The sequence below is a fragment of the Myotis daubentonii genome, chromosome 10 (assembly GCF_963259705.1).
Source record: "Myotis daubentonii chromosome 10, mMyoDau2.1, whole genome shotgun sequence".
Lineage (NCBI taxonomy): Eukaryota > Metazoa > Chordata > Mammalia > Chiroptera > Vespertilionidae > Myotis > Myotis daubentonii.
This window is the reverse complement of record NC_081849.1, coordinates 12435420-12457225: the sequence shown is the minus strand read 5'-3', so window position 1 is coordinate 12457225 and position 21806 is coordinate 12435420. Positions and strand designations below refer to the sequence as shown.

At 43.1% G+C, this 21806-nt stretch overlaps 1 protein-coding gene across 3 annotated transcripts in view; it reads right to left on the bottom strand.

Moving 5' to 3' along the window:
• Window positions 1–7: 7 nt before the first annotated feature.
• The window catches only part of CAV1 (caveolin 1), a 35043-nt gene continuing 13244 nt past the window's right edge, over window positions 8–21806 (bottom strand). For all 3 annotated transcript variants that reach the window (XM_059711610.1, XM_059711612.1, XM_059711611.1), the window contains one exon: window positions 8–2221. In XM_059711610.1, coding sequence (XP_059567593.1) covers window positions 1880–2221 — 342 coding nt within the window. In that variant the 3' untranslated portion in view covers window positions 8–1879. The remainder of the gene's footprint in view (window positions 2222–21806) is intronic.

Here is a 21806-nt window from a genome sequence, read left to right as displayed (position 1 = left end):
ACTGTAGAACTGTTAAACATTTTTATTGTGTAGACTTATAACCTTTACAGGCCATGCAGGATAAAAAAGTGTAAAATATATCAGTAAGCATATAAAATTTCAGCACTCTTTTGGGCCAGCATTTGATTTGCACAGGAAACTAAGCGTATATGTAGAACAGACATGCCTTGGGATACACAGCTTACAGGTTGAATCACAAAGCCATTTCCCAAGTGATCTTCCTCACATAGAGATAAGCATATCTTTACACTTAAAAAGTATGCGGTGTAGTACATTTTCAGTATGTACACAGGTTAAAAGTAAAACTATGTCCATGCCAGTGTCTGTTTTAAATGCAAAGCATTAAAGTCGGTAACAAGGTGGTAAGTAAAGTGTCAGAAAAACTGGAAGAGGCAAAAATAAACACAAAAAAACCCCAACAACAAATAAAAAAACCATCAAGCAGAGCTCCAACAAGTGTATGAAACTAAAAGTGAAAGCATACCTGAAGGTTAAACATCAATTCCCCAAGGGCAGAATCTTACTATGAGCAGGTGGAATAAAAAGCTTTTAGGTGTACCAGGCCGCTTTCTGCGTGACCCAGGTTTACAGGTAACATTCCTCAGTTTGAGTTTAGAAGAATTTGAATTTACTCCAGCAAAACGATCCCAATCTTGTATGACCGCCTCCTCCCCCATCTTCTCTCTGCGCAGAGTGATGCGTGGATTAGGTCCAAAGCTCCTGGCAGGTAGCGGGGCCACGCGTCACAGCATAACAGGCGGCTGCCAGTGCTTCACTTTGCAGGGGTCACATGTGCGACAACTCTGACAGGCTCACACAATGGCCTCCATGTTATGAGCCTCTCCCCGGAGGCCCACCGGTCAGCTGAAAAGGGAACACAATGTTCGGCCACTAAAACACCCGGTGATGGATTAGTTTGGAGTCAGGAAAGTGTGATTATTCTTGGAAATAAATGAAGCTGAATAGACATGCTGGCCTCATTCAGCTGAAGAGAGGCAGGAAAGCTGGCTTCCACGCCTGCCAGTCCAGAGAGGACTCGGCCCCATTGGTCCTCCTTAATTCATCTCATTGGCTGAGATGGACCATACTCGATATGGATAAAGATGGTGTGTGAGCAGGTGCAGACAGGAACTTCATCCGACTCCGTTCTCAGAGTCAGAAACAAGTGTGGAGAACTAGGTGATGGATTCTCTAATTTTGGTCTCCAGAGAGGTTGCTGACTTAATGAAAACTGACCAGCGAGACCCCCATTTGAGAAGGAAAGTATGATGAACAGGAAGGCACTTAAGTCTCATTATCTATGTAACAAATATTCAGGATAGAGAGTATCACATTTTAAGAAGAGTAAGTCAGTCAGACTGTGTGAATGCAGAGTAGGTTTTCTAATTTGATAAATATCATTGATCCCATTGGATCATTAAAATGAGTGACAGCAATCCACTAACACTGCAGATGGTAAGGGAAGAATTTGTTTAAAACCAGCCACATATTTGTACAACAAATGGCCATAGCCCGGAATTCTTCCCTTACCATAAAATGGTCAACATTTTAGAATAGGCAGTTGAGGTCACTGGTTCTTCATATTTCTCTCGTTCATATCTCAGGCAATAAAACAATGACCCCACATGCAAATAAAAATGCAAGGAAAACATTTTAAGTGGGTTTAAAAATTTAGACCAAAAAAAAAATTAGATGAAATAGCTCAGAAGAGACACATAATAGTTATGAAAACTAAGAGAGCGATTTCTTTGTTATGAACCAAGAAAATTCACTCATATATTGTTGCCGTACTAGCAACTTAAAACTTGATATTGGCACCAAGAACATTCAAAGGGGAAAAAAAAAAGAATCAGGAATACTTCTATCCTTGAAATGTCATTTATATTTCTTTCTGTACACTTATGCGGACATTGCTGAATATTTTGCCAGTAGCCTCAAACAGTGGGTCACAGAGGGTGTGGATGCAGATGGAATAGATACGGCTGAAGCACTGAATCTCAATCAGGAAACTCTTAATGTATGGCACAACTACCCAGATGTGCACGAAAGAAACAATGGCGAAGTAAATGCCCCAGAGAAGTGCCAGGGGGATGCCCACGATGGCGGACAGCAAGCGGTAAAACCAGTATTTCGTCACAGTGAAGGTGGTAAAGCTGGCCTTCCAGATGCCATCGAAACTGTGGATTCCCTCTGGTTCGGCAATCACATCTTCAAAATCAATCTGAAAGGAGGAAGTGACAGAATGTGAAGTTGAAATGGGAGAAAAGAGAAAAACCTCACTACTGAGTCTCCATAAGTACAGATTAGCTTTTATGTACAGCATGAGAGGCTTGAAAGCACCCAGCCTTAGCAGCAGCAGCAGCACTTTGAACTTCTTGGAAAAACAGATACTTGGGTCCCACTCAGATCTTACTGCACCTCTGGGGGTGGAGTCCAGGAGGATTTTTAACGTGTTCTCCAGATGTTTCTATACCAGGTGAAAGGTTGAGAACCACTGCTCTAGGGGAAACCAAATGGATATTACACAATTCCTGCCTTCAAGTAAAACCTAGCAACATGGATAAATATGCAAGACACTCAATAAACAATACTATTTAAGTTAACCTTATTCTGAGACAACTACACACAAAATATCAAGGGGGAGTTAGTTAATTGATTATTAGCTTTTTCAACCCTCCACTGTTAGAATTTCTTTGATACATGAGATCATGGTGAACAGCGAAGACCCAAGAAATCTTCATGGGGTGGTGGGTCTTGAGCTGGGCTTGGAAAATGGAGTGTGATTTGGAGAGGAAGGAAGCAGGGGCCTTGGAAATAGTGTGAGCAAGAACGCAGGAATGAGGAAGGATAGTACAGTGAGTGTCACAAACAGAGAAACCTGTGTGCCCACAGCTGGGAAGGCATGTTGAGGCCAGATGCAATATTTTTTACTTACAGTGTGGGGTAGGAAATCTATTGAAGATGTTGAGGTGGGAGAATGTAGCCTGCAGCCACAACCAGTGGTTATCAAGATTGATTTGATAGCAGTGTGGAGACTGGGCAAAAGGGAAAAGAGACTCAAGGCAGAGAGATTGTTGCTGTGTCCCAAGTTTGAGGTGGTAGGCCCCAAACTGGAATAGTGGCCATGGAGAAAAGAAAAAAGAAAGAAAGAATGAATTTAAACATGTAAAAGGAAGAATGCATGGGACTTGGTTACCTCAAGGCTGGGAGAGAGAAAAGCCTAAAGTGAGCTCTGAACTTGCAATTTGCCTTCTAGGGAGAACAGAGGTGACATTAACATCAAGAAGAAAGCGAGAAAGGAAGGCAGTTAAAAATGTTAAGAGCGCCCTAACCGGTTTGGCTCAGTGAATAGAGCGTCGGCCTGTGGACTCAAGGGTCCCAGGTTCGATTCCGGTCAAGGGCATGTACCTTGGTTGCAGGCACATCCCCAGTAGGGGGTGTGCAGGAGGAAGCTGATCGATGTTTCTCTCTCATCGATGTTTCTAACTCTCTATCCCTCTCCCTTCCTCTCTGTAAAAAATCAATAAAATATATTTTTAAAAAAATGTTAAGAGGGAGCTTCACTTTTGAACTATATGTACGTTATTTGGCAGATAAGGAAACAGTAAAGTTTAAGGACAGATGCAAATATCAGTGGTCCACACCGGATGGATCCTGTAGTAGTCCTTTCGGTGGCCACCAGGTAGTAATCAAATGAGTTCGCAGTCACATGGCACTCAACCATTACCGAGTAGCAACTCCATTCATTGTTTCCACGTGATCTGGTGTTTCAAACCCATGTGGAGAGGTAGGCTGTCATATCACAAAAGTGGGGCCAGAAAGCAAACGTGGCCCCTTCCCCAACAGCATTGTCTCCCACGGCACATGTTCACATAAGCAATGAATTCTCAAGAGCTTTTATCCCTCTGGAAGGATTTATATAAACAACAACTGAAGCATTGGGGAAAAATTACTCCCCAAAGAGTGGGACAGAGCCAGCTCAACTGTTTGGTGTTGGCAGATGTATGAAGAAATCTAAAGCAGGTCCCCAAACAAGTTGATTACCGCTGGCAGCAATACAGCCACGCTCAGGACTAGGTAGGTGATTCCACGGAGCTCTCCGTGCCAAGGAGCCACCTTGAAGTCAACACTTTTGAAAGAAGTGCATGATATTTACCTAATAAAGTATGTTTTCTACAACATCCTGTACCTTGATCTATTGTCCAATGTCCTAATGATGTACTATGTAAAAATGGTATGTCCACAATTATGTAAATGAACTTATAGATTTATCATCATTCTAATTTTTTCTTTGCTCATTCAGAGCTAGATTCAGCAGTAAGCATTAACTTGTGTGTTTTAAAAGGTTGTACAAAATATGTGGCAAGTCAGATCAATCCTTCAATGAAGTTTCTGTGCAAATTTACTTAATTGTCTACTACGGGGTTTTGTTCTAACGCGGCATTTTCCCAAAGCTATTAAATATAAAGGCCTGGCCTGGCTGGTGTGGCTCAGTGGTTGAGCATCGACCTAGGAACCAGGAGGTCACGGTTCGATTCCCAGTCAGGGCACATGCCCGGATTGTGGGCTCAGTCCCCAGTGTGGGGCATGCAGGAGGCAGCCAATCAATGATTCTCTCTCATCATTGATGTTTCTATTTCTCTGTCCCTCTCCCTTCTTCTCTGAAATAAAAAAAATATATATTTAAAAATAAAATTTTATTTTAAAAAATAATAAAATTAAAGGCCTTCAGTTTTCCTTCATGGAACTCCAAGATATCAAAAGAATTATTTTATTTTTAAAAGATAACCTTGTTTTGTAAGAGGATTTGGTGAAATCAGAATTAATACATTAGAGCAGGCATTCTTAATTTGGATCAAAGGATGGGCAATGATGGTCCATGGATCCTCTGAAATGGGTATACGTGTTTTGAGGGTACAATGTACAAAAGTACAATACATTTGTTTGAAAATAACGAGTCTATTACCAATGGAGTTTGGGCAGGACTTTACTGAAGCAGAGGATTCCTTGCTCTTTACAGGACAGACTTGAAGCACATCTGCCTTGAGATTCTTTTCCAAGGGAAGAGAAATTACTAACATTTGCTGACTGGCTGTTATGATCAGACGCTGTTCTCATTTAACCCACAGAAACTTGGTAATATAGCATTTCCATTTTATAGAAAAATGGGAGGTTCAAAATGTTCAATTGTGCCAGTAAATAAGGAGTAGATTTGAGTGTTGAATCTGGTCTGAAAAAAGCAATCCTTTCTCTAATACCACATCGCTTTAAAAAAATACTTTTAGCCGAAACCGGTTTGGCTCAGTGGATAGAGCGTCGGCTTGCGGACTGAAAGGTCCCAGGTTTGATTCCGGTCAAGGGCATGTACCTGGGTTGCAGGCACATCCCCAGTAGGAGGTGTGCAAGAGGCAGCTGATCGATGTTTCTCTCTCATCGATGTTTCTAACTCTCTATCTCTTTCCCTTCCTCTCTGTAAAAAAATCAATAAAATATATTTAAAAAAAGATATACTTTTAAAAGTTTCTCTAAGGCAATTTTAGTATTTCACAATTAAAAGGCACATTAACAAAAAGTTTGCTGAATTTAACCCTCCTGGTAACTTAGAATTCCGCAGCAGGGCATTTGAGTACAGCAACATGGCAAGGTCATATACATCGTATACACAGTTGATTATTAGTGACGATCTACAAGCATATGCCTCTGCGTAAGAGTTCTTGATAATAACTCTGTTTTTCTAAGGGTAAGTATAAATGCTGTTTTCAATGAACATAATGGAAATTCATAAGCTCTTAGTTGCTTAGAAAATTTCAGGGTAGCTGTTTTTCCAGTGCTTTCCAGAAACTGCCGGTGAGCATGATTTATCCTCAAATACCCAAGTGAATTTAGAGCAGATCTCCAAGGGTAGACAGCAACATGACAGAAATAACATTTATATAAATGTATTCAGTTAGCTGTTGCTTTAGTCTTGAAGGTGGCTTAAGAGAACCTGAACAGCCAATTAGAAAGAACAGCTGAAAAAAAGAAAGCAAGGCCGGTAAAGAAAACACAGAGGAGCCAGAAATAAAGTTTAGCTTCTCTCTACTTCCATTTCTGCAACAGGCACAGTAATAGGTTTTTGTGAGGAGTACATGAGATCACTTATGTAAAGTGCTTAACATGGGGTTAGAACACTGCTATATAGTAAATGCTGAAAAAATAGTAACATTAAAAATTCCTTCTGGGTGACTAAGCTCATCTGGGCGACAATTGTAATAAGAGAAACGACCAGCTGCAAAGTACATAGTGGCTGTGAATTCAAACCCCACCAGTGGCTCAGAAGAATTAACTTGCAATTGTAATCATCTTGACCACAACCCTCTGAAATGAATGCCATTATCCCCATTATACAGGTGACAAAAGAGCGGGAGGTTAAGAAATTACTCAAGGTCACACAAGCCTGATCTCTTTTTACTTATGCATTCCTAGGGTGACAAGCCCTCACGCTAGAGGTATTTGCTTAATTTTCACCCAGATAGACATACTTCTTAAAACATTCACATTTTGGTTATTAAAGGAATTAGCCTTGTTGACATTTCCATTTTAAGTCAGGACATCTGGTAACTAGGATGTTTTCCATTCTTGGTGATGGTTGTATTTTCATGGCCCTGCACACTATGTTCTCACAATCCTGGGCACCCAGCCAAGGACTCTCACTCTAATTAGCAGGTAAGGAAACTGAGGCACAGAACAATTAAAATGGACCTGACATTCTCAAGGTCCCAAGTGAATCAGTGGAAAAGCTGAAATTAGACTTTTAACTTCCTGACTCCCAGGTCTGCTCCTCACAATTCCCCAGAAACTTACATCTCTCTCCCACATCCCTTCTCCACCTACCCCATTCATATCTCCAGGTCTCATCTAAGTCTCTCATTGCTTTCTAAGAGACACTGATGTGAAAGATATCTTTGTGTGAAGTGAGGAGAAATGTCCCTTTCACAACATGAATAGGGACGTTTCCATACATTTATTCAAGGCGAATAAAACGGGAGGGAATCTATACCAATAAAAGGGTAATATGCTAATTAAATTGGACATCTTCTGGATGTCCTTCTGGACAAAGCCACTGTGGCAGGGGCCTAGGCAGAGGTGGTTAGGGGAGATCAGGCCAGGGGGAACAGTTAGGGGGCGATCAAGCCAGCAGTGGGGAGCAGTTAGGAGGCGGTCAGGCCAGCAGAGGAGGGCAGTTAGGGGCAATCAGGCTGGCAGGAGAAGGCAGTTAGGGGGCGATCAGGCTGGCAGGCAGAGGTGGTTAGGGGCAATCAGGCAGGCAGGCAGGTGAGCAGTTAGGAGCCAGTGGTCCAAAATTGCGAGAAGAATGTCCGACTGCTGGTTGTCGGACATCCTCCGAGGGGTCCTGGATTGGAGAGGGTGCAGGCTGGGCTGAGGGACCCACCCCCAGGCACGAATTTCGTGCACCGGGCCCCTAGTTATATAATAAAATACCTTCATTGTATCTTTTGACATATGTTGATAATGTACTGAACCCAACTAAGTTCTGCTAGTGACCAGTCATTCCAGGTAAAGGCAGTTCATCATTCCACAGCAATCTGAGTATAGTGGCATCAATAGATTCACAGATATTGAAAGCTGAAGGGATCCTTAAAAAAATGAAGTCTCATTTGAGATAGAAACATTGATGGCCAAAGCTGTCAGATGACTGGATTAAGGATACCTTCCCATGTAATGGCAGACCCAGGATTGGAATTCAGCTAAGGAACGAACCCGGGTTCTTCCACTCCTGCCTCAGCGAGCACTGCGCATCTTCAATCAGCTACATTCCATAGCCAATGCAAAAGGCAGCGAGGCTAGCTTGCCTCTGAACTTGGACACCATCTTGTTCTCCAGGGGTCCTGCAGGTCTACTGTTGAACAGACGATAGTGTCTCTCTCTCTGACAATCCCCAGGGAGCTCATGGCTCCCATGCATCATTGGTGTGATTTACTCCTCATCGCAAAGCTATCACTCCGGAGTTCCATTTACTCAAGGACTCACTCCTCTTATACTTTACAGGAAGGCAGGTTTTTGCTGGACCTGAACTTTACCTGCTTAGATTTGGAGAACAGGAATTAGAGATTTGCTTTAAAACAAAATAAAACACAAAACACCCCCAAACAAACAAACAAAAACACAAAAGTGCATGTGCCATTTAGTTTCTTAGAATGGGATCCCTCAGATGATGTTGAGCTACTGGTCCAAGAACTGATTTTCTGTCCTGAAGTCTATGGAACAAGTTGTCCTTCTGGCAAGAATCATTATGTAGCTCAGGATCAAAGGCATAAATGTGGCTTTAGTGATATGCCTGTGTCTTAATAGATGCTTTATAAGGAGTCAACAGTTTATATTACTAGATTTTTATAAATGACATTAAATACCTTTGTGCAACATTGACTTATGATGTTACAATTTCAGAAACATAAGTTAACAAAAACCTAGCAGCAGACGTCAGGAAAAGCAATCTTTCTTGTTGTGTTTTGATAATACTGGGCTAATACAGTAAATCTCAGAAGATTTCATCTTGTTAAACATATCTGATGGCAATATTTTAAAAATATTTTATATAAAAACACAATATTATAAAAACATGGGGTCATTTTTTTTTGTCCAAAAAATCTAGACACTTTATTTCTGAATAAGGAATTTTTTTAAGAAGGAAACTTTAAGTACATCTAGAAACTCATTAGCAATGATGCTTGCAAATTCTGTTTCTATGGGAAGATACCTTTTTAGACTTTCAGTGGAAATTGTGATTGTATTGGATATATGGAACATATAAATAACAACACACAAGATGTTTACCAAAGACTGGGGTGTTGTCTGTCCAACATCCACAGTTCTACTTCTTTGCCCAGAATCTTCATTATCCAAGTAATAGCAATAGTTCTCTGATCTCCCAGATAAGTCATAGTTGGGTTAGATGGCTATAGTAATGTTAGTCTCCCTCGTGAGTGATTGGTTTATGGTAGGCATGTGACCTAGTTCTGGTCAATAAGATCTAAGTGGATGTCTGTTGGATGGGGTTTCAAACAAAGCTTTATCTTCCTTATGAAAAGAGACAGAAACATATAGTGTGGACCTTTGCTTCTTGAATCCTGCTTAGAATATGATGTAGAGCCTTAATGCACAGAAGTCATCTTGTGACTTCGTGGTGACATGCCCGATTAAAAGGCCAAGAGAATTAAAGGTGCTACCTTTGCCATTATCAAGATGTAAAAACAATGCCAGTACCTATTCATCTCTAGGTTTTTCCTCATGTGATTGATATATATATATACACACACACACACACACACACATACACATGCACACACTTAGTTTTAAGCCTTAGCTATTCAGATTTTTAGTTGCCTATAGCAGAAAGCATTCCCACGTGGTACAGTAGCACTCTTTCCTGTTGGTTGGCATAGAAAGTGTACATCTCATTTAGAAACCCGAGTTCAATGTCTAACCTCAATGAATCTTTTCAACACTACTAGACCAGTGATTTTCGACCCTTATCATCTCATGGCACACATAAACTAATTATTAAAATTCTGTGGCACACCAAAAATGTATATTTTTTGTCAATCAGAAAAAAATTAGGTATAATTTTGACTCATTCACACTCATTGTAGCATTGATCATTGCCATTTTTTAAAATTTGACAATCTAAGGGAAAAGAGGTCAGTGTCCCTGACTAAATAGTCAGGTATTGCATGTTTTAAAAATTCTTGGGGCACACTGGTTGAAAATCACTATACTAGACTTTCTTCCAGAATATGCTGCCTGACTTGTATGAAAAAATGTTTCCTTTACATTAACATTTAGTTTTAGCAAAAAATAAATAGAATGACAAACTCACTATGAAAGAAACAAATGAATGTATTCTATAACAGCATCTAAGATGGCTCCCAATGGTTTCCCCCTCCTCCACTTTCCGGTATTCATGACCAGTGTAATGCACCCCCTTTGAGTGTGGGCTGGTGGGGTTTCACTTCCAAAGTCAGGTTATAAAAGTCCATGCACCCATCTTGCGTCCCTCCTTGCTCTCTAGGGACCTTGTTCGGTTAGAAGCCAGCTGCCACCTGGCGAGTTGTCCTATGGAGAGGTCTGTGTGGGAGGAATGGAGGGACCGAGGGAGGGCTCTGGCCAAAAACCAACCAGTGAGAAGCTGAGACCCTCAGTCCAACAGCCTCTCCCTGTTGGCCCCGGGCTGTGTCCAGCCCTGACCCCTGGATTGCAGCCTGCGAGAGGCCCTGAGCCAGACCACTCAGTCACGTGACACCTGGGTTCCTGACGCACTGTCAGGTGATAAATGTTTGTTTGTTTAAGTCATTACATTTTAGGGTAATTTGTTACGCAGCTATAGAAAACTAATACAATTAGCAGAGCAACCACTTTTATTCTTAGAATCATTTCTTGTTTTCTATGTTCTTGCTCTTTTCTACTAGTGGATTCGATTTTCATGCGTATAGAAAAATGCATACAATGAATGTGCCTAAATACCCAGGAATTTGTTTCTGGGGCAAAGTCCAGAAATATATGAGGAGGAAATACATCATTTTCAGCTTTCTACCATTCACATCAAACAGAATATTAGAAAAATTTTAGGCCATTGGTCGTGCAATTTGTTCATACGCCTGAAGTGGCTTGGTTGTATCCTGAGATATGCACCAAAGAGTAGGAGCCAGCTCCTTCTAGAAAATCCATCATGAACATGGTCTTCTGGCTGTAATGCACTGGCACAGGGCTCTTGGCTCCCAGCGTCTCTCAGTCTCTCAGCAGGGACAGTGTGGCAAAGGATCAACTGTGGGTGTGAGTGGGCGGAGCCTGTTAAAATGCAGACACTAAAGCCCCATTTCAGATTCAGAGCAGATTATCTGGGGGGGGGGGGGGGGGGCGGTGTCTATATTTTTAACAAAATTTCTCCTTTTTTTCATGCAAAAGTCAAAAGTAAGCCAAGCTCCTTTCCATTTAGCGACAACTCTTATTTTGGTCTACGCTGCTCCCTCCTCTATGCCTCCAAGCAGGTTTGCTTCCTGCTTCTTTCTGGGAGTTCCTCGGGTGCTGGGTGGCATCTGGAAGTTGGTGAATAATGAATGGACATTCCCTTTGAAAAGCTTTTCCTAATTTAAGCCTATGAAGATGTATCATTGGAAAAGGATGAATGACTACTATTTATTATGAGAAACACACAAACTGGCAATAGAAATCCTGATTCATTTTCATCATTCTGAGCCCCATATAGACAATATGCATGTTTAAAAAAAAATCCAATACGCACTTCTACAATCCCGAGGTATGTGTGTACCAAACCCAGTCACACAGAAGGAAGGATTAGACATTTCAAACCCCCCTCGCTGATCCCACGCGTATTTCCAACATGTGGAGCAGCCTTTGAAGTCCATGGAATAAATGTGTGTGTGAGGGGGTGTACTAGCACAATTAAATGCTTCCAGAACACAGAAACTTTGCTCTAATGCCCATGTGTTTTGTCAGGGACAAGGGCAAATACCCATGTGTTTACTGGGTGCCCAACTGGCACCACTGGGGAAAAGGCTGCAGTGTGCCCACAGCCCTGGCTGGAAACAGGCAGCCTGAATTGTGTTGTTATTGCCTGCGTTGCCTGGATTCCCAGAGGATCCACAGGCAGCCTTAGGAAACATGGAACCCTGGGTGGCAGCGCTGGCATAGTCGTGGGCTGCCTGGGGTGGCAGGTGCTAGGCAACTGGCCTTGCGCAAGAGCTCAGGGCTGTCGCTTGAGGAGGAAGGAGGAGGGCTGGGTTTCAAGCAGGAGAGGGTGAAATGTAGGCATTTATCTCCCTCTGTGAGCCAGAGCAGAGGTTTGGGTGCGGAGGAGTGGTGCCTGGGGATCTGCAGTCCCCGCCTGGGTCTCCAGCTGGAAGCATGGAGTCTCGCCCTTTGGACTGGCCTCCCTCTTGTTGCTTTCCAGACATAACAGAGGCTTTAGCATGAAGCCTAATAAATGATGGTTTACATTTATAGTGCCCACTCATCTGCTTTTCTTCAAGCTTGAGAAGTTCTAGGTTATTTTCACAATAAGAACGAAAAATAGTCTTTTATTTTCCCACGAAGGAAAGATTCGCTTAACTAATAAAGGGCTGGACCAAACCAGAACTTAGGGCACGTCTGTGCACTTGTACCCATCTTGGTCTAGACTCGCAACCATCTATATTGTAGGCCCCGGATGCTTTCTGGAGTTCACATCACATCTTGTTTGTGAGGACTTGGAAGGCAGGCGTTATTTCCTCATTTTACAGACCAGGAGACTGAGACTCTGAGAGGCTGTCGGCAGTGACTGGATCAAACAGGACTTAGAGCTCTTCGCTCTTCCTTTAGTGCTACTGCCATCACACCGCCCTTCTTTTTTTTTCAAAAAAATTTTTAAAAATATGTTTTATTGATTTTTTTACAAAGAGGAAGGGAGAGGAATAGAGAGTTAGAAACATCGATGAGAGAGAAACATCGATCAGCTGCCTCCTGCACATCCCCTACTGGGAATGTGCCTGCAACCAAGTACATGCCCTTGACCGGAATCGAACCTGGGACCCTTCAGTCTGCAGGCCGATGCTCTATCCACTGAGCCAAACCTGTTAGGGCCACACCACCTTTCTTAATGCCGCACCTTATTCTGTTTCTGCAACCCTGCTCATACAAACCTCACGTAAGGGTTTCTGAATCCACGTGCTCTCCCTTGCCTGCACCCAAGCTTCCCATCCAAACCAATAGAAAATGCCGTCCCTGTCTCAGCAAATAACCGTTTCTACCAGGAAAGGGTGTGTGATCCAAGCAAGAGGATGCAGCTTGCTTTCTTCTACCGTCAAACCTCCTGTTCATTATTATTCTCCCTCCCAGCAAAGGCGCTCCTCTCTGGCCAGGGCTCCTGGTTCGCTTCACTGACCAGGGTCCCCATTGCCTTTTCATCTCTCCCTGGTTTTTCCAGGTTTATCATAATATTGTACCCTTTCCTTCTTCCATTCCTTCAGGGCCAGTCGTTCTGGAACATTCATATATTCAAGAATTTTCTGGGGAATGTTTGTTACAATGAAGATTCCTGGGGTCCTGTATTGTGTTCTAAGGGAAGAGTCCAGTTATCTGTACCTTCTCCCCCTCCCTCCCCTTTTGATTCAGCTGGTCTGGGGAGGACACTTTGAGAAACAGAAAGTTGCCTCAGGCTTCATTCTCTGCTAGATGTGAAAATCTGATGGACATGATACTAGGTTAGTTACTGTGTTGCTTCCTACTTTTTTAAAAAAAGATGTTTTTATTGATTTCAGAGAGAGGAAGGGAGAGAGGGAGAGAAATAGAAGCATCAGTGGTGAGAAGAATCATTGATTAGCTGCCTTTTGCATGCCCCCCACTGGGATCGAGCCTGCAACCCAGGCATGTGCCCTGACTGGGAATCAAACCATGACTTCCTGGTTAATGGGTTGCTGCTCAACCACTGAGCCACACCAGCCAGGGACTTACTTGCTACTTTTGAAAAGCAATATGTTGACCTGCTTGATAGCAGGCGGGCTGGGTTTGAATCCCAGCTCTGTGGTGTTATCTTACATATGCTACTAAACCTCTCTTTCCTCAGTTTCTCACCTGTAAAATGCAGGTATAAGAGTACCTACTTCATAGGGTTGTTCTGGGTCTTACATAACTTATACAAAATGTTGAGGGCAGTGCCTGGGACAATGGGTAGTGCTACATCAGAAGCTTTTGGCCGAGGTGCCTGGACCAGAAGTGGCAACATGTCAGAGATTTCAGGAACAGCATTGGGAGGACAGAGGAGATGTTTTGAAAAGGAGAACCTCTTGGCATTCCTGAAATGGTTTCGTGGAGGTGGCTGTTTACTTTTCATCCTGCCTTTAAGTGAGCAAGAAAGATGAGCTCATCTCTCGCATGTGGGTCAGCCTTCCGGAGTGTATTACAAACAGGAGGCACGAGGCGACCAAATGTGCCCTGGGGCAGAGGACGCCCCAGCTGACCATGCACCTGGACATGTCAGAAAGGGGCACCCGCACCAACTAGATGGGGCTCTATTTGCTTTGGATTAATTCCTTTTTGCTTTATTTTTCCCTTTCCTTTTGTTTGAAGGTAACTACTAGGTTTCTCCATCATTTGTTCTTGGAAAGGAGTATGAATTCTCCTAGGGCAGCGGTTCTCAACCTGTGGGTCGCGACCTCTTTGGGGGTCTAATGACCCTTTCACAGGGGTCGCCTAACACCATCGGAAAACACATATATAATTACATGTTGTTTTTGTGATGAATCACTATGCTTTAATTATGTTCAATTTGTAACAATGAAATTGGAGGTCACCACAACATGAGGAACTGTATTAAAGGGTCACGGCATTAGGAAGGTTGAGAACCACTGCCCTGGGGTTTGTATTATACCTCAAAAATTTAAGTTAAAATTGATATACACTCCTAGTTTACATCTAGTCATGCATTGAATGGGTCCCCTTCTAAAAGATACGCTGCAGGCCTCATCCCAATCCTCAGCACCCCAGAATTAGGATGAGGTCACACGGGTGTAGGGAGGGCCCCCCATCCAGTGTGGCTGGCATCCTGAGAGGAAGATGGCAGTGTAAAGACACAGGGAGAAGGCCATGAAATTGGAGTCATACTTCTACAAGCCGAGGGACATCAAAGATTGCCAGCAAACCACCAGGAGCAGGGAAGAGACGAGGAAAGGATTCCCCGACAGGTTTCAGAGGGAGCATGGCATTGATTTTTGACTTTTAGCCTCTAGAACAGGGAGCCTGTACATTTCTGTTGTTTTAAGTGACCCAGTATGTGCTCCTTTTGAAGGTAATCCTGGGTAATGAATACGTGCGCATCCTTTTGAAACAGCTAAAAACCATCCTCCATGGCACAATGGTATGAGGGTTTCTGCTCCTTGAATAGGCTGCCCACCTTTTCTGTGGGGATCCTAGGCGGGAACCTAAAGCCGCATTTGGGGTACTTCAGATCAGCTGGCCAGGGGCCTTCATCAAGAGCCCGGAACCATCTCTCCTGTCCACACAGTCTCACATTGTTATTATCACAAAAGTGGATGGTGCCCTGGCTGGCATGGCTCAGTTGGTTGGGTGTCATCCTGTGCACAGAGAGGCTGCTGGTTCAATGCCCAGCCAGGGAACATGCCTGGGTTGTGGGCTGGGTCCCCAGGAGGGGGCGTGGAGGAGGCAGCTGATGGATGTTATGCTCTCACATCGATGTTTCTCTCTCCTCCCTTCCTCTCTATCTAAAAATCAAAAAAACTATTCTTAAAAAAGAAAATAGAAGCAGATGGCTCAGTACAAAGCAGGCTGCATACCTTTTGATCCCCTTTTTAATCTTCAGTCTTCTGGTATCAATTTGGTGGCACTTGTTGATGTTGAGTGTCACCAAACAATTGACATGGAACTGTGAACAGTGCAAAAATAGGCCACACAAAAGCCAGTGATAGCAGCATTGAACTTGAACAGGGAGGAGGGATACTTTGGGGAGCACTTATGTTGCTATCCCTGAGGAGAAATAACTACAGCCCTTCAAAGTTTTGAGAATTATCTTTCCAAATGGAAAAGTCCTGTATTTTTTTCATCCATTTAAAGTGTTTTTTAATATATTCACAGTTGTGTAACCATTGCCACAACCTAACTTTAGAACATTTAAACACCCCCAAAAGAAACCCTATACACATTATCAGTCACTCCCAGTCAGCCCCCCTCTCCCTGAAGCTCTAGGCAGCCGCATTGTTTAATGCATGGAAATCTTATTTTATCCAAACATGCAATTATAAGGATTCATCTGCTCACAAAATTCTGTGTTTATACTTGGGAGTTTGTTATTCTTTAAACTTCTGGGTGTGTCATGGGACAAATATGAATGATTACCGCACTAAAGATAATAAAAGCTCTTTCCAGTCTATCAAAAGTCACAAGAAATGACATGTCTCCCCCATCTTCAGGCTACCAATTGGTCCGCACAGACATTTGTTTGAACCGGAGCTCTTTAACACTTTTCATTTCTTTTCAGTTTCTACAGTTCACTTCCTGAGGGCAGAGGTGGTTTCCTGCCATTCAGTTAAGTCAGAGCAGGGTTACTAGTAGCTTTTGTCGTACGTCACTACTGGAATATTGTTCCCTTCAGTGCTTTGAGTTTGTTTATTAAACAGATAGAAAGTGAGTGATAAAAATCTCTGCAGGTTTGAACACTGCGTTGCAAGTGAGGAAAAGGATCTACACCAAGGTTCTTGTAAGGTCTAAGCAAAGACAATCACAGCCCACAACCTCTGCCGCAAGTTTCTTCCTCTGAGCTCCACAGGCCTTTTGTCATCAGGGTGAGGGTTGGGGTGCTGTCCCGTGTGCTGTAGCATTCCTGTCCTCTACTCACTAGAAGCCAGTAGAAGCACCTAAATTTTCTCCTGATTTTGCCAAATGTTCCCTAAGAGGGAATGGGAGGTAATTATCCCAGATTGGAAAACTGCTCTAGAAAATGAGAATATGATGCAATGAGACAGGACCTGAAGTGTAGAAATATTTATAGCCTAGAATGCTTGCTTGTTTATTGCAGAAATTTTTTGTTTTTAGTACGTAGCCTTGTAAATTCATTCATTCATTCAGTATTTATGAAGCACCTATTTTTAGAGGATGAAATAGTGAAATGAAAAAACAGAGCCAGGACAAGGTTGATGGACTGGCTACATGTCACTGGAAAGGAGACAGTGCCAATCACATGGAGACAGCCTCTGGCTGTTGCGGCTCACCCAGGAATCACGACCAGAGGGGCGATGGCCTTCCCTGCTGCACTCCCTTACTTTTAAGGTCATAGAGGAAGTCACTTTCTTGCACCTGCCCACGTCACTGACCTCTTAAATTTAGACTGGAATCTTGAATAATGTCTCCCGGGACAATGGCCCCAAGAACTTTCTTACTTCAGGCCCTCCCCACTTGCTGTTGGTTTTACAAGGATCACTCCTTCCATCATGTTTCACTTGTCTGAGTTGTTTGTAACGTCTTAACCTAAATGTTTTTTCAAAGACTTCTTTCTGGTCCCCACCCCTTTTCTCACCTGGACTTTTTTTTTTCATCCAGCCTATGACACACATAGTAATGTGATGTGTGTGTGTGTGTGTGTGTGTGTGTGTGTGTATTTCCTGCTATTAGACTGTAAGCTCCTTGGAATGTAGTAGGTACTAAGTTAGTATTTGTTGACCAAATGAATGAATTAGTGACTGTTACCTTTTGCTAAGTTACATTTCCCTGTTCTATTACCAAGAGCAGAAGCCTGATAAAATCTCCTTTAGAAAAGAAAGCTCTGAATGTTACTATCTAGCTGAGGGGTTAGTAATTGCATGCATTGATTGCATTCACTTATTTTAACCCAGTCACAGTAATTTTGGTAAAAGAGTGGACAAAAGATGACTGATAAAATGGACGACAGATCAATTCGGTTTTTGCTTATCATGAAATTTGGATTCAAACCTGTAGATTTTGACATAGCTTTGCTTAGGGAGCTGATGAGTTCCCTAAGAATGTTTTGGTGGTCTGGAATTCAAACAACTTTATGTTTACAGAATCATACAGCTGGGGTGCCAAGTGATGGGATTAAAATCATACAGGATCCTCAACGCTAAACTCTATATAAGTCAGAAAAACAAACTCTTTACAGCCGGGTAATAGGAAAATCTGCTCAAAGTAATAGTGTTTCTGCCCTGTAGTGCTTAGTCATTTGATCCTATTGCTCACAGATGGCCTGTTAAAAGAACTTCAGCCCGGTTAGTGTGGGTCAATGGTTGGAGCATCGTCCCATAAAGGGTTGCAGGTTTGATTCCAGGTCAGGGCACATACCTAGGTTTTGGGTTCCACCCGGGCACATATGGGAGGCAACCAATTGGTGTTTCCCTCTTACATCAATGTTTCTCTCTCTATCTCTCTCTTTCTCTGTCAATATCTCTCTCCTCCTTTCTCTCAAAGTCAATAAACAGCCGAAACCGGTTTGGCTCAGTGGATAGAGCATCAGCCTGCGGACTGAAAGGTCCCAGGTTCGATTCCGGTCAAGGGCATGTACCTGGGTTGCGGGCACATCCCCTGTAGGAGATGTGCAGGAGGCGGCTGGTCGATGTTTCTCTCTCATCGATGTTTCTAACTCTCTATCTCTCTCCCTTCCTCTCTGTAAAAAAATCAATAAAATATATTTAAAAATAAAAATAAAAATCAATAAACACATCCTCCGGTGAGGATTTAAAAAAATAAAAAAAAGACTTCAGAAATGGGTGGCCCCATGAACTAGGTGAATTTGACAACTGTCAGCATTTATAAAGTCTGAGCATTTTCTGGCTAGCTAGACCTTTTTAAGGCCATCGCTCTAACTACAGTTGCAAGTAATTATGCACTTCTCTGTTAAATAAACTAAGAATGTCTGGTTACAAAAAATTTACTGACAGTTTGTAACCAACTTCGATTCTGACTTTCTGACCCATCTTGGAACACAAGCCGCCACCTTGGAGTGAAGGACAATAAAAGGGAAGACCACAGAGTCCTGAGCCCAGAGGAGAAGAGGACGAGAACCCCAGTTCTTGACCTTCCTCAGTGCCAAACGCTTGTCTGTGGCATATTTGCAGTCAGCATGCATTGGGAAATCAGTATTTCAAAGACGATTTAATTGAGCCCAACAGCCTGAACATGAAGTTTGAGAATGGCAAGTGGTAAAGCCTAAGAAGAAGGTCTTTTACAGCCTTCCGTTCTTTTCCGAATACTAGCCAATCAGACCAAAGACTTTGGAAATGAAAGTGACCTAGAGATCTTTAGGTTCAGCTTCGTCATGGCTCTCGATGAGGAGCCTGCTGTCTGGAGGGCCCAGTGACTCTTCCAAGGCCCAAGTCACCTTCGGTGTCAGGGCCTCGGAAACTTCCTCGGAGGCGTAGTTCACCCATCTGCTCTGAGGAGGGACTGGCATCAGGAAAGCACTTCTCAGTGACTTGGGGTCTCTTCTCTGTGCCAGGCACTGGAGACACAAAGGACACTTGCTTGTGCCCAGGTCCAGGAAAACTTCGCGTCGCCACTGGCAGCACAGGAGCGTTGACGCACCATTAGGAAAAATAACCAGTGCATGCTGCGAGTTCCCTTCTTAGGATGCCTGAGCCGTGGACTGAGGTAGGAAAGGGGCATAGAGATGGCATGCTGACACTCTAGCCATCCAATCTTCCTCTTTGGGAATAGAAAGGATGAGAAGGGAAAAACAACAGGACTAGATTATATAAGGGACATGAGGTTTACCTCACATACAACAGAGTTCCAGAAAGTATTTTGTTGTTGTTGTTATGGGAATTTGAATGACAAATACAATATTCCAATAAAAATGCTTAGTCCCCGAAATGAGAAGTAATAATTTCCTCACTGTGGCCTTTATGGTCCTGAAAGTTTTATCATGGCACATGGTTTTCTTTATTCTGAGAGTCTGAAACAGACTCCATTCTGGCTATACGTTAGCCTCATCTGGGAAGCTTTCAAAACAGAAAAAAAAAAAAAAGAAAGAGAATACATAGGCATGGGCCCCACCATAGGTCAATACAATCAGAATTTCTAGGGAGAGAGCATCTACAACATTATATATAAACATTGCCCAGATGATCTGCAGCCAGAGTAAAGACCCACTGGTCTAAAGTCACAAAACAGCCACCTCGGCAGAAAGCGCACTCTCTCATGAGTTTAAATCACAATAGGGGTTTATGCAAGCTGCAAACTGTGCATGTGCAGCGTGTAGGAGTGGACGGGCACGCTGACCATAAAGACAACGTTTCATACTGACCTTTCGGTACATACAGTGCAGTGTTCTGCTTTCAGATGTTTACCACTTGCATTCTCAACCACAGCTGCGTTGCCACATAAACCCCCCTTTGCCCCAAACACACCAGGTATCTTGAGGAAATAGAGGAAAGTGTTCATACCTATGCCTAGGTTTAATTATGAGGCCGTGTGTCAATGTTGTTATACACTAAATTGTAATTGTAGAGGTAAGATTTGAGAAGTTACACAGACAAGGAAGGGATTTTAATACACAACTATTACAAAATAACCTCCTGTGACCCAGTCCTTACCTGGAATCCCTTTTCCCATGTAAATTAACACTTTAAACAAGGGTACGCCCCTGCCTCCCTTTTCCCTTGTCTGAATGGTGATTGTGTCTGAGCAGTATTTTTCTTGTCTCATAATAACCTGGCAATAATCAGAAGCAGTTGTCATTCCATGCTCCCTTCAATCTCTTCTAACAAATAATTCAGACAAAAAAGTCCTGCCCCAGCCCCAGCTGGGGGTTTCTCTCCATCCCTTATCATCTTCCTTTTGCTCTTTCCAGCATCTCTACATCCCTCATAAGATCAAATCAGGAATCCATTTTTAATGTCGAACCAACAGCAAATACTAGTAAAGTAGAGAATCTTGTATATGACACTTCTTTTGATCACATTGTCCTTTTGATTCCATTCATTAAGACTTCCTTTAAAATATCATTAACTTCTTTAGATGTTTAATGGTCAGGAACAATCAATACACTTAGTGTGGGTTCTCTATTGCCCCAGGGGTATGAAGTGTGATGGATTCATTTAAGGATGAATTTAAAATAGTGATTTTCACCTTGGAGATCTTGGTGTCTTGGAAGCTGTGGAATTATTACAAGGGCTTTCCATATCCATTATGCTCACGAAGCATCTTGGTTTTCCACATCAAAAGCTCCTACAGAAATGACAACCCTCTTCTCGTATTTTTTTTATTTTTCACTAGAGGCCCAGTGCACAAAATTCACGCACTTGGAGGGTCCCTCAGCCCAGCCTGTGCCCTCTCACAGTCCTGGAGCCCTAGGGGGATGTCCAACTGAAAGCTTAGGACTGCTCCCTGGGCCTAAGCTTTCAGTTGGACATCCTTAGTGCTGCCCTGGAGGCAGGAGAGGCTCCTGCCACTACCGTTGTGCTTGCCAGCCGTGAACCTGGCTTCTGGCTGAGCGGCACTCCCCTTGTAGGATCAGGCCTAAACAAGCTCTCCGACATCCCCCGAGGAGTCCCTGATTGCGAGAGGGCGCAGGCCAGGCCAAGGGACCCCACCTGTGCACGATCGAGGCCAGGGAGAGACGTGGGAGGTTGGCCAGCTGGGGAGGGACCGCAGGAGGGCTCCAGGGTGTGTCTGGACCCTCTTGCTCAGTCCCAATCAGCCAGACCCCAGCAGCAAGCTAACCTACCAGTCAGAGCATCTGCCCCATGGTGGTAGTGCATGTCATAGTGACTGGTCGACCAGTTGACTATCTACCCCTGGTGGTCAGTGCATGTCATAGCGAGTGGTTGAGCTGCCTTAGCATATCATTAGCATATTACACTTTGATTGGTTGAACGGCCAACTGGTCGATTGGACACTTAGCTTATTAGGCTTTTATTATATACTGTAGGATGTGTTTACCTATTTGTTTCCTACTTAATATCTCTATGTTTTATTTCTGCTCATAAAACATTATCTTACTTTGAATTAGTCTTTATCTTATTTTTATGGGATATTTGCATTTTGTCAAAATCACTTTGATGTTTTTTGTGTTTTTTATAAAATATATTTTATTGATTTTTTACAGAGAGGAAGGGAGAGAGATAGAGAGTTAGAAACATCGATGAGAGAGAAACATCGATCAGCTGCCTCCTGCACATCTCCTACTGGGGATATGCCCGCAACCCAGGTACATGCCCCTGACCGGAATCGAACCTGGGACCTTTCAGTACGCAGGCCGACGCTCTATCCACTGAGCCAAACCGGTTTTG